This window comes from Sesamum indicum, linkage group LG8 (genome assembly GCF_026168435.1).
Source record: "Sesamum indicum cultivar Baizhima isolate 11 linkage group LG8, ASM2616843v1, whole genome shotgun sequence".
NCBI classification, from domain to species: Eukaryota; Viridiplantae; Streptophyta; class Magnoliopsida; order Lamiales; family Pedaliaceae; genus Sesamum; species Sesamum indicum.
Genome location: NC_142664.1, coordinates 30321657 through 30337662, shown reverse-complemented (window position 1 = coordinate 30337662; position 16006 = coordinate 30321657). Strand labels below are relative to the sequence as shown.

At 36.8% G+C, this 16006-nt stretch overlaps 1 protein-coding gene across 2 annotated transcripts; it reads left to right on the top strand.

Annotated features, from left to right (window-relative positions):
• The first annotated feature begins 1403 nt into the window (after positions 1-1403).
• On the top strand, positions 1404-15877 carry POK2 (phragmoplast orienting kinesin 2). 2 transcript variants are annotated; one of them, XM_011090004.3, is made up of 38 exons: positions 1404-1759; positions 1956-2634; positions 2747-2902; positions 2979-3062; positions 3673-3792; positions 3872-3985; positions 4080-4172; positions 4297-4457; positions 4543-4617; positions 4740-4827; positions 4911-4969; positions 5093-5156; positions 5253-5318; positions 5408-5590; positions 6021-6125; positions 6244-6479; positions 6566-6635; positions 6740-6793; positions 6915-6959; positions 7043-7122; positions 7221-7302; positions 7562-9268; positions 9366-9734; positions 9992-12511; positions 12598-12705; positions 12785-12906; positions 13000-13087; positions 13170-13244; positions 13349-13582; positions 13659-13757; positions 14000-14074; positions 14154-14212; positions 14295-14406; positions 14500-14610; positions 14726-14896; positions 14985-15050; positions 15166-15285; positions 15470-15877. In XM_011090004.3, exons 2-38 carry the CDS (start codon positions 1957-1959, stop codon positions 15605-15607), a joined length of 8787 nt encoding a protein of 2928 aa, XP_011088306.1. In that variant the 5' UTR covers positions 1404-1759; position 1956; the 3' UTR covers positions 15608-15877. The 2 variants fall into 2 exon arrangements, with proteins under 2 accessions (XP_011088306.1, XP_088739536.1); XM_088883410.1 differs by having other exon boundaries at positions 6740-6796.
• The last annotated feature ends 129 nt before the right edge of the window (positions 15878-16006 follow it).

Sequence of the window (16006 nt, the reverse complement as noted above, 5' to 3'; positions counted from 1 at the left end):
TTATAGATCAGATGCAATATTTATAGTACCATTTTTGTAACTAATATGTTTAAAATTGAAGAAATTTGTGACTAGTAGCCAATTATTTATTTTAAAGGGGTTTATAAACTTTTAACGTCTTATTTTTTAATTTGTAAATTTTTTTTTTAGAAAAATAGTTGCAAAATACTTTTCCAACACCATCTAAGTCCACATAAATTGAAGTTTTATGAGGAAAATAAAGATTAAAACTATATGTGAATTAATTAAATCTACTTCTTATTATTGGAGATATTGGTTAACTGAATTTTTTATATTTATTTTATTTTATTATCCACAACCAAACATATTTAATTTGATTCTAGTGTCACCTGCGGCATATAGCTGACTGAGTTGGATATATTTTTCTTGGGATATCTAATTTTTCGATTGAATTGGTCGAAAAAAAATTAAAATTATCAAAAATATAAAGTTACATTATTAAATTACAAAAATTAATTCGCATATAAACATGCCACTCCATAAGTTGAGGGACTACAATTGCATTTTTTCAAAGATTTATTTACGAATACTTTTATCATTTTGCAAAAATCGATGTCAAATTGATACAATTTAATAGTTTTTAGGAATATTTGATACAAAAAAAATGATTTTTGTGAAATGAGATGTAAAATAAATTAGGATAAAGGAATAAAAACTTAAGAAGCTATATGAATTGCAACCTTACACTTTTATATTTGACATCCATAAGTAGTTAGGTAGCATATAAATTATTTAAGTTATAAAGCACGTATCAATATTTATACGTTTTAAGGTCTTAAAGTAACTATATCAAATCCGCTCGAACACTCTTTGCATATAATCATCTCCTCGTTCAATTAGTTATAATTCATAATATTTTATTCATATACGTTTACAGTTAATTTGTTTATGTAGATTGAATTATTCATACTACTTTATGTACACATATCGAGCGTGCTGCAATAATCCATAAATTATTTAATTTCAAAAAGTTTAAATTTGAAATTTAAACTTTTCTTTGGAGGGTACTCGTAAAAGTAAAAGTTTCAGTTGAATTAAATGTTGGATCGAACTGATAACATTATTAAAAAGTTAATGAGAGTAGTTTGTAATTTCATAAATTAATTTATTTTAAAAAAGAATTTAAAAAGGAAAAGGAAATGGTAAGTGTAGCATAAATTTTGTGAAAATTGTATGAGGGCATGGGCCCGCCTACATGAAAGGTCCACAGCTCAACAAAATTCAAATTTTATAGCCGTTTGAACTTTAAACCCATTGCATTATTGCGCTTTTTCCCCATTTCTCCCAGAAATACCCCTACGAAATTCAAAACCACCTAGCGCGATTATCAACAATTTCAAATTGCACATCTCATCTCAGCCCTTCATCTCTACCCCTCTTCTTTAAGTCAACAAATCTTGAAACTGTTAACAGTCATTCACCGCCAGAGAGATAGAGAGAGAGAGAGAGAGAGAGAGAGAGAGAGAGAGGGAGGAGGGGGCTCTTCTAGTGTACTATTGAACAAGTCACGAATTTTTTTTGAAATATGGAGAGAAGAAGAAATTAGAACAGATGATTTTGGTTCAAGCTTTCAGTATAGAGAGAAGAATAAATCAGAATAGATGATTTTGATTCAATATTTTCGCTGAAAGCCAACGGAAACCCAGCTGAAGGCAAGCATTGTCTCCTTTCTGCATCGGTAGAAAACAATTTCAAGATTTCGTGGAGCCGGGATTCTTTTCCTCACTTCCTCTGTCAGGTTGGTTGGCTTCATTGCTAAATTTTCCCTTTCCCTTCAAGAAATATTCATTCTGCATTCATATTTGAAATAAGTTGTTTTCTTTCCTTCTCGGGGCTGTTGCAGAATTTCCCGTTTCACCAAGAAACAAATTCTCGATTTTGCACTGTGTTTTTGAATAAACTTGCTTTTTTTTCTTTTTGGTGGGGTGTGGCAGAATGTTGAGGGACTTCAAATTCTTGCGGCGAAATTCGGGTAAGAACACTAATACAGAGGAAGTTGAGAATGTGCCTGTAAACCCCAGGGATTCTTTGAACCCTCAGATGAGCACAGACCCCTCAAGGCCCCCACTGAATGCAATTCAAGAGCCCTCTCGAATCCCCAAAAGTGTCTCAGATCAGGATGTAAGTAGCTTTAAGGCCAGCAAAATTGATAGAACTCCGACTAAACCAAAGCCCAAACATTCAGATACATCAATGCCCTTTCGAACTCCAGAAAAGCAAGGGGCAACGTTGAGAAGCCGGTTCAATTGGGCCCAGAAGAGTGAGCATCCGTCAACTAATAGCGCTGCTGAGTCGAAGGAGGATGGAAGATTAGTGTCAAATATTAATACTCCAGGTTCCACTAGAGCTGCCGGCAGGACTAATTTGAGTTATTCTGAGTGTAATTCCACGCAAAGCACGCCAACTAAGAGCGTAAACAAGCCTCCAAATCCGAGTTTCTCTTTGACCAGTGGTTCTAGGGCTCTCAATGTGGGTGCTCGCATGGGCAATTATGCTGCATTGTCTAAAGGGATCCCGAGTTCTTGTAATCTATCCACTGTTGTTAATACTGTCGAGGTTCCTTATTTTGAACTCAAGGAAGATCCATCATTTTGGATGGAACACAACGTGCAAGTAAGCTACTTTTCTTTTACTCCTGTGTGCACAGTTGAACAGCATGTTAGTTTACTGAGAAAAGTTCAATTTCAGGCTACTGTTGTCTAATTGTCTAATTTTAATGTTTCAGGTCCTGATTCGCATACGGCCACTGAATAACATGGAGAAAAGTAGTTTTGGTTACAATAGGTGTTTGAAGCAGGAGAGTGCACAAAGCATCACCTGGATTGGGCAACCTGAGACCCGATTTATGTTTGATCATGTAGCATGTGAAGCTATTGACCAGGTCTGTACTCTGTACAAGCTTTTGATTTGCAAGTGAATTGTATTAGAGAGGATGACTAATGCTACTCCATTTGCAGGAGACACTTTTTCGGATGGTTGGCTTGCCCATGGTGGAGAATTGCTTATCTGGATACAATAGCTGCATGTTTGCATATGGGCAGGTGATGCATAGATAGAAACGTGTATACTTTTTCTGTTGGATTAGACGTTCTGTGTGTTAGTATCTGGACAAACATATTTCTCTTACTATTGTTAATATTCTAAGGATGAAGTTTATATTAACTATTTCGATGTAATTTTGCTTTTGTATATGACTCTCTGAACATTAGACCTAGGCCAAAACAATGTTTTCTTTTCTTAAATAAATCCTTTGGGGTGTTTTGCCATAGAGAAATGTCTGTAACAGCATACTGCTCTGTAATAACCTATAGCAGAAAGATTCATTTAACTTTTGCCTGCTTTCAGTATAGTCTGCATGAAGACAACAACATCTGCGATTTAGATAAGTTGGGTACTGACTGGCACATACTGGTTTTGTTCTGTTTTTGCATCTGAAATCATATTAGATCTAACAAATGCTTGTTTTTGCATCTTAAAGTGAGACTAACATTCGTCCATTTTGCTTCCCCCACTAACTTTATTTTTTCAAGCCCTTGGTATCTCAATTCTGTTAACCATTATTATGGATCTCCAGTTCTAGTTGAACGGCATCAAATATTGCTTATTTTTTCTTCAATGTTGAATTTTACAAACTTTGATGTTATAATATAGACGGGTAGTGGGAAGACTTATACAATGCTCGGTGAGATTGAAGAACTAGAAGTCAAGCCCAGTCCAAACCGTGGAATGACCCCTCGCATATTTGAATTCTTGTTTGCAAGGATAAGAGCGGTAACTTTGACTCTATTTTCATCAATTTTGTGAAGTCACTTTCTGATACAAGCAATTAATATAGCACATTTCCTTTTAGGAAGAGGAAAGCCGAAGAGATGAGCACTTAAAGTACAACTGCAAATGCTCCTTTCTTGAGATATATAACGAGCAAATTACTGATCTTCTTGATCCTTCATCCACAAATTTAATGGTACTTCCAGTTTCTAATAGGTGAATTTGCTCTCTTGATTATCTAATGAATATAATTGTTCTTACTTCTCGTGTTAATCATCTCCATCTGTAAGTTACGTGAGGATATGAAGAAGGGTGTTTACGTTGAAAATCTATCTGAATTTGAGGTCCACACTGTGGGAGACATTCTTCAGCTCTTGACTCAGGTGACTGTTGTTTAGGTTTTCTTCTGATTTACTATGATTCACATAATAATTGCTGCTCTGTGCATCCTCATGTGTGCTTATGAAACACGTTCACTGTGCATTAATTTTTGGTTTCATGCTTTAGGGTTCTTCAAATAGGAAGGTTGCTGCGACAAATATGAACAGAGAAAGCAGTCGTTCGCACAGTGTTTTTACATGTGTGATTGAAAGTAGGTGGGAAAAGGATTCTGCCACTAATTTCCGTTTTTCCAGGCTGAACCTTGTTGACCTTGCTGGTTCTGAGAGGTAGAAAGTAATATTAAATTAGTTCAGATAACAATGCAAGTTTCTTTCTAAATTACATAATTTTTGCTGTTGCCATCCTCAACAGGCAAAAGTCTTCTGGTGCTGAGGGTGAACGTCTGAAAGAAGCTGCAAATATTAATAAATCATTGTCGACACTAGGGTACTAATATTGCTGTCAGTTATTGCCAAAATTCTGCATCATTTAGTGCAAGCTTTCCAGATCCTTTTTTCCTCTACCTTTTATATTGACATTTGAAGTGGACATTGCTTTGTCTTTTGCAGTCATGTAATAATGGTCTTAGTCGATGTAGCGCATGGAAAACCAAGGCATGTTCCCTACAGAGATTCAAGATTGACATTTCTCCTTCAGGTTCATTATTGATTTCCGTCTTCTATATTATCATAAGGTGTATCTATTATTCTGTTATGTAGTTAACATGTAAATAAATACAGGATTCTCTGGGTGGAAACTCGAAAACAACGATAATAGCTAATGTTAGCCCATCTATCTGGTACATTTTATTTCACAGTCCTGAAATTTCTTTTTCTCCTTATTTCATTCCGGAAAAGCATGTGTGGGGGCTCGAAGACTCTTTTTGTTTCGTGTACTATAAATCTGAATTCATCATCTACAGCTCTGCGGCTGAAACGCTAAACACTTTAAAGTTTGCTCAACGAGCCAAATTGATTCAGAACAATGTAAGATTCTTTTTATGCTTAGTGAAATCCAGTAAGCGGGAAATTAATAAATCCATATATTTACCTGCCCCTTTTCACTTGTTCTTCATGACGCAGGCTATCATCAACGAAGACTCGTCAGGAGATGTTACTGCATTGAAACATCAGATACAGTTGTTAAAGGTCAAGCTTGTTTCATATTGTTTTTTACATGCGTAAATTGGAGTAGAAGTAATTTAGAAATGAAAAATTTTAGTTGATTGTTGGAACAGGAAGAGCTATCTGCCCTCAAGCGTGAAAAAGTATCTCGATCATTGTCGTTTGGGCCAGCGATTGATATAGACACAAGAAACAAAGATGCTGATGACTGTAATGGAAGGATGGCTGCACAAGAACACCTGACAAGTATGCTAGGAAAAGAATCTCATGGAGTTCTCAGAGTGTCTTGTAAACAGGTAAGACATTTATTTTGTTATTGTTCTTGCAGAAAATTTGTTCAACTTTCAGGCATTTTACCACAGGATGATAATCTCTCCTCTGGATTAATTTACATAAAGGAGGACTTTTTAAGGATTTGAAATTAGCATGAATCTGGAATTGATAACTTGTTAAATGCCTTTGTTCCACCAAATCATACACTAGGGAAACAAGTACCAAGTTGAGTAACTACTCAGTAAGTCGAAGAATGCCCCTAATTATTGACAATTTACATTATCAGTGACCAGATTGCTTTCTGCTATCATTGATTGATGTTTTTTGCTCTATGATGCTGCAAGATAGTGATCTCGCATGTGCATGATTCTGTTTCTTCAAAATCAAGGTTTGTGACATGTAGACTCTTGGTTTTCCTCTCTCATTTTTGCTGGTGATTCAATTTTATTACAGTTAAAGTCATTGGAAACTACACTTGCTGGTTCCTTAAGGAGGGAACAGATGGCAGAAACTTCCATTCAACAACTAGAAGCTGAAATTGAGCAGCTGAACCGTCTGGTATCCCTCCTTCTGTTTTTTATGGTGCAGCAGGCCTTGTTAGAAACACATATAGAACATATTCCATGTTCTAACTCCATAGAAGCCTGATAAATTCTAGAACCTCATTCCTTACCAGGTTAGTCAAAGAGAGGAGGACACAAGGTGTACAAAGATGATGTTAAAGTTTAGAGAAGACAAAATTCAAAGAATGGAGTCACTTGTTGGTGGTTTGATATCGGAAGATGCTTATTTACTCAAAGAAAACAATGCACTTACGGAAGAAATTCAGCTCCTTCGTGCGAGAATTGATAAAAATCCTGAAGTGACACGCTTTGCCCTTGAAAATATCAGGCTCCTAGAGCAAGTTAGACGGTATGTTTTATGCACTTTTTATACATTTTTGCAATTTAAACTGTGCCTTGATTTCAATTCAGAAAATTTTCTTGGTGGACTTACAGGTTTCAAGACTTATATGATGAAGGGGAGAGGGAAATGTTAATGACTGAAATATCTGAACTGCGAAATCAGGTATCTTAACATATGTCTTGTGCTTCCCAATTTGTTCAAAGCTTCCACTAGTAGTGCTTTTCTTAATTTGTTGAAAGCCTTGATTGATGGATCTCTGTTGACAGCTTATCTTCTTCCTGGATGGAAATCCAAAGCATCCTAATCAACTTGACACAAAGGTGGCGAGTACCATGCAACTTTTAAAAGAGACCCTTTACTGTTTAGCAGCAAATGTATAACTAAGATTGAGGTCCACCATTTCTTCAGAAACATTAAGTTCTTATTTCTATTTTGACACAGGGTTCTTATCATGGCGGCAATGAAAGCGATTTGCATCTTAAGGAGGTACGATTGTTGTAGTTCTGAAATTAAGATTATGCTTTCACCTTCTTTGATCTTGGTATTTAATATATATTCCTCTTTTGCAGTTGAAGAAAACTCTTTTGGAGTTAGAAGAAAGTAAGACCAAACTAAACAGTTATTTGGAAGAAAATGCAAAGCTACGAGGGTGAAGTTTCGCATTCTTTTACACTCTTATTTGGTTTACTCAATTCAGTATGATCTCATTTCCTGATATTGTTTTGTGATCATGCTAATCTTCTGCAGTGAAATAGAGGCATTGCATGCATCATTAGATGTCATCACATCAGCACCTCAAGAGCATGATAGCAGTGCAGAAGTCATTAAGGTACGGTATGCTGATATTTTTTGAATTAAGATGAAACAGAAAGAAAACTGTTGTCATGGTCTAATTGGCAAAACGGTATTTGTAAATCAACATGCAACTTTATGATTTTTGCCAGCCATAATGAGCATCTGGCAGAGGTTTTCTGATAACTATTCAACAAGAAAAAGTATACATGCAGGCTTGGATTCTTTAATCATTTTTAATTTTGTAAAACTGCATTTTAGTTATTGAACTAACATATGAAACGACTTACTTTCAGGAATCCATTGTGGAAGTTCCCTTTTTCAGTAATCAGTCTACAACCCAGAGAAAGAAGGAAGAAGCAAGATGTGAATATCTGGTGAAGCATGCTGAAGAAATCTTGGATTTACAACTGGAGTTGGACATTCTTAAAACTATTCTACAAGAAGAGAGGTCATACCATGGTGAAACAGAGGAAATGGCCAAATCCGTAAATAGAGAGCTTCAATTGTCAAAAGAAAAGGTTATTTCTGTGACCAAACAGTATGAAAAGGTCCAGGAAGAGCTAAAAAATGTGAAGTTGGTTATTGAAGCTCTTGAGTCTCAACAAATTCATTCTATTCATGAGATTGAGGATCTCAGGAACTCTAACGTTCAGTTTGAAGAACTCTTAAAAGAAAAGGAGCTTGAAATTTCTTATTTGAAGGAGCAAGCTCATGGCCAAGAGTTCAGAGATCTCTCATCATACAAACATCCAAAGAGTGTGGACTCTCCTTTGGAAGCAAAGTTGAAGAAGATGCATGAATCTCTTGAAAAGGCTAAAAGACTCAACAAGTGGTATCAAAATGACCTTGCCTTCCAAGCAACTCATGAAGAAGAAGTCGAGGAAGTCCGCAAGCAAGTCGAGGCAGAAACTGCAGAGGTGATTGTTTGCTTGCAGGAAGAACTTTCTGCTCTTCACCAGGAAGTCCATGATAGTAAAATGAAAGAAATAGAGACGAGAGACAGGTTGGCGCAATTAGAAAATCAAATAAAGATCATGGAGGACAATTTGCACTTGAGGAGTGACGAAAACGCAAAACTAGTTGATATGTTAGAAGACAGAGAAAACAAATTAATAACACTGACGGAAGAATGGGAGCTAATTGCCAGTGAAATTGAAGGTATTCTATCTGGTGGGAATGAAGCTCTCAAAGATGCATCTGATCAGATTGATGTTATATCAAGTTCAATCCCTCATAAAAGAAGTTGGATTTCTGAACAGTTTGGAAGGATGAAAAAGTATATTTTTGAAAAAGAATTACTGATTGAAGAGCTGAATCAATGCTTAAAAGATGCAGTAGATAGGAGGGATGATATGGAGCGCATGCTGAGGTCTTTGAGAGGGGCAGCTTTGGTTATGACTGAGACACACCAACAGGAGTGCTGTGAAAAGGATAAAGAGATTCTCCTTTTAACGTCTGAATTAAATAATAAGACATCCACTATTGCAGAGCTTCAAAGCTTAATCAAGAATAGGGAGAATGAACTTAAAACAGCTTCAGCTTGTGCAACAGCTGCTTTGGTGATTGTGGACCGATTGTCAGAATTGAACTCTAATTACCGAGATGTTTCAAGCAATAAGGATCTCCAGCTTAAAGAGTTCAAAGAGATTTTTATCCAAAAAGATACCATTCTCCAGAATCAGGCTTCGATGATTATTGAAGCAGATAAACAGAATCATTCTCTCCAAGAGGAACTACAAGCATCGAAAGAATATTGCACTAAACTAAGGCTACAACTACTGGAGGAGCACAGAAGTTGGAATGCTCTTCAGATAGAGCTTGAAGAAAATCAAGAAAATGAAATTTTAGAAACCAGGGAAAAACTTAAGGAGCTAAATTCTGGTGTGTCAACACTGAAGTTATGCATGAATGAGCATATGAAGCAGAGTGAACATTTGCTAAAGAATAAAGTTCCAGAGATGTCAATTTGTTCTTCTTCCAATGATGAATGTAAATCATGGGTATGATCATAAATTGTCTCTTTTCCAAATATTTCCATAGAGACTCCGGGCTTTTATTTTATTGCACATTTAATTTATTAGTTTAATATTGTTGCAGACAGGTACCAAAACAGAGGAAGGCATCAATGACTACAGTTTGATGTCTGAAAGTAATATGAAGGGTGTGAATGGGGGAGATGCTGCCATTATTCTCCTAAAGAAGGACGTAGAAAATGCCCTCAAAAGCTTACAAGAAGTGCAAGCTGAGATGGGAAACTTGCGTTTGGAGAAACAAGAGATTTTGGCGTTTGAGAAATGTTGTCAGAGGAGCATTGGGTCCTTGACCAATCAAGCAGTTCTTCTAAATAATGCTATTGACGATTTTGAAGGTGAGTTTGAGCGCAAGGTAAACGCTTTGGATTGTAAAATAGGGAAAATGGAAGCGATAGTGCAGGAGTCTTTCACCTCCTTGTTCCAGCAAAGAGAGGTAGGATGTTTAATTTTCTGCATTTATTTTTGAGTGTTATAACCCATGCACTCGATAACCTAGCTTCTTTGTTAGCTTCCATGCTCTTCTATACTTTTTCCACATCACATTTTTTAATCATATCTGCTATCTCCCATCACTTAAATAGTATATACACAGAAACCAAAGAGACAATTTGGCTGATGATAGTACCACTTATCATATCTCATATAATTGACCTTGTGTCTTTCAACTGTGTCGGATTCCCATACTAACAGTTACTGGAAGCTGAACTGGATTATGCTAAAGTTGTTGCTGCCCAGAAAACCATTGAAGCTTCCTGTATCCTTGAGAAATTTGAGGAGGTTCAAGACACTGTGAAGGAAGCTGACGTAATGATAAATGAGTTAATGATAGCTAATGAAACACTGAAGCTTAATGCTCATGAATTGAAAGTAAAGGAAAATCACTTGACAAATGAGAGAAATAGTCTCGCCAAAGAAGTTCAAAGCTTGAAACTCTCCAATAATCTGAAAGATCAGAATTATGGGGAACTGGAGAAGCAGTATGACACAGATTTTGTCACCATGAAGGGGATGCTCGTAGAACTAGAGGACGTTATTTCTGAATTCCAGACCACCTCGATGGAAGAATGGATGTCTGTAGCAGCTGATTTCCGCAGTGTGAAGTCCCAACTTCATGACTCCACAAGATCAATTAGGACATTGCTTGAGGAGGTCTGGTCAGAGATTATTGTCAAGGATTGTGCTGTGTCTGTGTTGCATCTCTGCCACATGGGAATTCTCTTGGAAACTGCAAATGGACTGAATGCAGAAAATGGTCTACTTCACCACGGTTTGTGTGAGTCAAATTCCATGATATCTGAACTTCGGGAGCATAATTTTAGATCAAGGAGAGAGCTGGAAATGTGCAGAGTCCTCAAAGGGAAGTTGTTGGCAGATATCAAGAAAAGTTTTGATCGCATATCAAGTAAAGTAGATGAAGCTGGTGAGGTCACCCTTAAACTTACCTCTTTTGAAAAGAAGATACAGGACCTACAGTTTCAGGAAGAGGTGATGTTGCAAGTGTCGAATAATATGGGGTCTGAACTGGCTGTGCTAATGAAGGAGCTTGATCACAGTAACAAACACACAATGGAATCTATTCTGGATCAAGAAAAATTACTGAAGGAGAAAGATGAACTATTTCAACATCAGGAAGAGAACTTCATGATAGAATTATCTGCAAAAGATTTTGAATTGTTAATTTTGTCAAGTGAGCTAAAGCAGACGTTTCTCCTGAAAACTGACGTGGAGAAAACTTGTATCAGTACCCTTGAAGTCCTTGAAGACTTCAAGAAGGATATAGTTTTCAAGAGCTTAGATGCTGCTTTGAGTGAGTTGCTATTGCTTGATCAAGAATTTAAGTTTGACAAATTAATGGAAGGCTTTAAGATGAAGGAATCAGCTCTTGAAACTTCTTCTAGTCATATCTCTGAGCTTTATCAGCAAATCAACACGTTGCATAAGGACATCCATCTGTTTGAAGCAGAATTACATAGACTCCAAATTGAGCTTGAAAGCAAAAATGAAGAACTGGGAGGAATAAGCTGCCTTGAGAAGGAGAATGTGACACTGCAGGATCATCTAAAAGACCTTAAGGCAAAATATGGTGTACTTCTTCAGGAGTTGGAGGATAAAAAGGCTGACCTTCAATCCTCACTAAGAGGTACCCATGAACTTGGTGTTGAAAATCAAAGACTAAGAGATAAAGTTTCGGTGTTGGAGAATTGCATTGCCATGTTAGAGGAAGATGTAAGCCAGGCAAGGGTGGAAATTAAAAACCATGAGCTTTCTGAATCTGTTATCAAAGATGACTTGTGCTTAAGAATCCAGGATTTACAAAGGCAATTGGGCAAAGTCAATTCTTTGAAAGAAGAGAACATTTCGTTGAGAAATGAAATGAGAGTTCATGAGATTAATGAGTCCGAATACCTCAATGCTTTCAACTTGACAATTTTGAAGACTTTTGATTTTGCAGAAAGTTTAGATGCAGTGAGCTGCAAAATAGTTGATCTAATTAAGGATAAATTTATTGAGGTAGATGATACATTCCAGAAGATAGTTGATGAATTGGGAAGGACAGACCAACTCCTGGAACAGTTTGAGTACGTGGAAAATCTTGCTATGCGGATGGATTCTGAAATTCTCTCTCTTCAAATGGAGTTGTCAAGAAAGGATGATGTTCTGAAGGGGCTATTATTTGATTTGAGTTTGCTGCAGGAGTCTGCATCAAACAGTAAAGATCAGAAAGATGAAATGGAAAAACTGCTGGCTTCTTTTAGGGCATTGGAAATTTTTTTTGAACAGAAGTCACTTCAACTGGACAAAGCTGTTGGTGACGGTCGAATACTTGAAGATCAACTCCAAGAAAAGATAGCAAAAATATCCGTTCTTGAATTGGATCTTATGAAAGATCGTGAGATAATAAATTCACTATCTAACAAAAATGCCGAGCTTTTAGCTGGTGCTAAAGATGCCTTAGATGCAAGGAATTCAGTGGAAAAGGAATTATTGGAGACAAGGATCAAACTTGAGAACTTAGAGATGGAAGTTTGTAAAATGGAAACAGCCCTTTCCCAAATGAGTAAAACAACTGAATCATTGAAGAGCAACATGGATACTGTCACCTTTGAGAGGGATGAGCTGCAGAGCAAAGTTCTTACTTTGACAAAAGAGCTTGAGCTGGCAAGAGCTCTTGCTGAAGAAAATGAAGCAATTGCTGCTGAAGCTCAAGAGGTAATTTTGGCTTAATATTTTTATTTTATTTTTGGTAAATTGCTATTACGCTAATTACCCTGTCCTCTAATATGTATTTATGCCAGATAGCTGAGTTCCAAAAAGGCCATGCTGAGGAAAAGGAAGAGGAAGTGAAACTATTAGAGCGGTCCATAGAAGAGCTAGAATGCACCATAAATGTACTTGAACAAAAGGTATTCCTTTTGTAAGAGTTGGATATCCCTGTATATATATTTTGTTAACATTGCACTGACATGATTTCCATGCCATAAGGTTGATATTGTCAAAGGAGAAGCTGAGAGGCAACGGTTGCAGAGAGAGGAACTTGAGCTGGAGCTTCTTGGAGTCAAAGAACAAATGCACACCATGGAAAACAATGATTCAGATGTAAAAAGGTTTGGTAACAATTTTAGCACTTAATTGCTGCAGCCTTAGAAAACTGCTACCTAGAATCATCCTCTCTAAAGATTGGAAATACTTGTATCCAGATATCTAGCAGAGAAAGAGAAGAATCTCCAAGAAGCACTTCAACGGCTACAACTTCTTGAAAAGGAAATAGCAGCCAGAGATGCGGAGGTGACGTTCTTCCTTTGGTTCAAATAGTTTTCTTTAGGCTCATAACTTACCAAAAATGTATCTGACTGTTCTTCTCTGACAGATATCCCAATGTAAAGCTCATATCTCTGAGCTAAATTTACATGCAGAGGCGCAGGCTAGCGAATACAAGCAAAAGGTGGGGACTAATTTTTATTTAGAGAACTCATACGATGTATTTATAAAAATTTCGGATTGACCTTCAATAAAGGAAAATATTAACTAACAATCTTGAAACAATAGTTCAAGGCATTGGAGGCTATGGTAGAACTAGTCAAATCAGAAGCTCCTGCCACAAGTTCATCATCAAACAAATTGGAAAGAAATGCATCAAAGCCTAGAGGCTCTGGATCCCCTTTCAAATGCATTGGGTTGGGTTTAGTTCAACAAATTAAATCTGAGAAGGATGAAGAGCTCACTGCTGGAAGACAAAGAATAGAGGAACTTGAGGCTCTGGCTTCAAGTAGACAAAAAGAGGTAGCTCTCTTAAATGAATATCCAACCACCAATGAACTGGATATTCTCATGCTAAATGCCTCATTTTCTCTTGCAGATATTCATGCTTAAGGCAAGACTGGCTGCCACCGAAAGCATGACTCATGACGTAATTCGCGATTTGCTAGGCGTAAAACTGAATATGAAGAGTTATGCCGTAAGTTTGAGATTCAACTTTCCAGGTTTTAACCAAATTGTTTTGAAGCCTAGGGTGTGAGAAAATTAGCATAGACAAATAACAAGCAGGTCAAAATCAGTTTACATGAAACTTTTACTTGTCTGCACAACAAATGCTGAAAAAGGATAATGTGCCTGGGCACAGAAGTATGCAAACATTTATGTGTGAGAGAGTGACTGAAGCACGCCACACCTCACTTTAAATTTCCTTGTCATTGCTAGAATTTAATGGACAATCAGCAGCTTCACTCAATAATGGAGGAGGCTCAACACCAGAATGTTAAAGCTGAATTAAAGGTAAAATCTATTTCCAGTTAGCTTCAACTGTAATAAGAATGACCTGACGTTGATGCATCTTGCTGGATATCTCTTCCAGGAACAGGAAATTGTTAATCTGAAGCAGCAGATAAATGAGTTTGTTAAAGAGAGGAATGGGTAATAAGCTGTTAAATTATTTTGATAACTAACTTCCGTTTTAAATCCCAACTCACACAAGCTTTATTGATACTCGTTTTAGATGGCTGGAGGATATTGAAAGGAAACAGGCTGAAATGATGGCTGCACATGTAGCATTGGAGAAACTGCGACAGCATGATCAATTGCTTGCAACTGAAAGTGAGATGTTAAAGGTAGAACCTGGGTTTAACCCATTATCTTCTACGGTACACCACAAGGAATTCCTTGTTTACTATTTCATTTGTTGTGCTACTGCAATTTCTCAGATGGAGAATGCTAAGCACAAGAAGAGGGTGATGGAGCTTGAGCTTGAGGTCGAGAAGTTGTCTGGTCAACAGAATATTCAACAGCGCATCCATCATCATGCGAAAATTAAGGCAAGATACTGCTAAAAATGCTTAGACCCTTTGCAACTTCCTGTATTTTGTAGCGTTAGGATATACTTTATACTTCTGCAATCAGATACTCAAGGAATCCCTTGCAATGGCACAGGAAGAAAATAACTTATTGCGGTGTCAAAATGAAGACCTTAGCATTAAGTTGCGGAAAACAGAAGCTATTCTGTCACGTGTCAAGGAAGAGCTGGCTCAGTTCCGTGCAGCAAATGGTAGAAACCCCTACATTAATTTTGATGAGGAGCAACAGTTGGAAAAGAGGTTGAAGGTTAGTGCACAAGGAAACTTATCTTTGCACAAAGCAATTCACTCAATACACACACACAGACCTGATGGCCTGGTATTATCTGAAACAGGAAACTGAAGAGGAGAGACTGCAGTTAGCTCAGAAGTTAATAGGCTTGTGTACTACTGTACTGAAGGTTAGCAATCTATTCCTCTGACACACTAAACCTATTCTTCTCCTGTCGTAGCAAAACTGGCATCTTTTCCTATTGATCTAGTTCATCTCATCCCCTTTATGAATTGGAGTAACAGGCTGCTGGAATAACACAACGAACATCCGAGATAAGTCCATCTGCAGCTGAAGCAGCACTTGAACAGCTGAAGAATAGGGTCATTTGTCTTGAAAGGGAACTTCAAGATGTTAAACTCAAGGTAAATTTATCGGCCACCTTTTTTTATTTCACTCAGTAATTTCCACGGCAACTCTTCATCTATTTCTAGTTAGTTTTTTTTTCTTTATCAACTTGTATATATGTGGGTAGCAGACGGCTGTGAATCTGTCTCATATCTTCAAAGAAAATATACTGAGTTATTCTTTTCATTATCACTTGTTCAGAATCGAATATCAGAGGAAAGAATTAGATTGTCTGAGCTCAGGCCACAATCTTCAACAGCAAGCTCAAGGGCGGACGACAATTACCAAGTCCGAAATGGAGCTTCTCAACCTCAATTTCTTTCTCCTTTTGATCGATGAAGTCCATGACTGCTGCTCTTTAGTTAGCGTTTTGCTAGCAGATTACTTAGTGTTTGTTGTTCTGTAAATAATTCTTGTATTGTATGATCATGTATATTTCGTTCATACAGAAGAAATAGCAGATCAATGTTGTTGTAAATAAATCCCTCCAAAAGAGAACACAATTGTTCTTCTCAACTGAAGACAATCAAAATACTTGTACAAACTAAATATTTCTTCTTCTTATAGTTCTTTGCTGGAGTTTAAAATTGAAGCCTTTTCAAAATCCAATTTAATTCTCTTCCAAATATATTTTATTTTCTCTAGTGGTAATAATTAGAAGACAATTGTAAGTACTACATGAAATCAGTCTAATAATATTCCAATTTATTTTACATCATGGCTACATAGCTATTATTT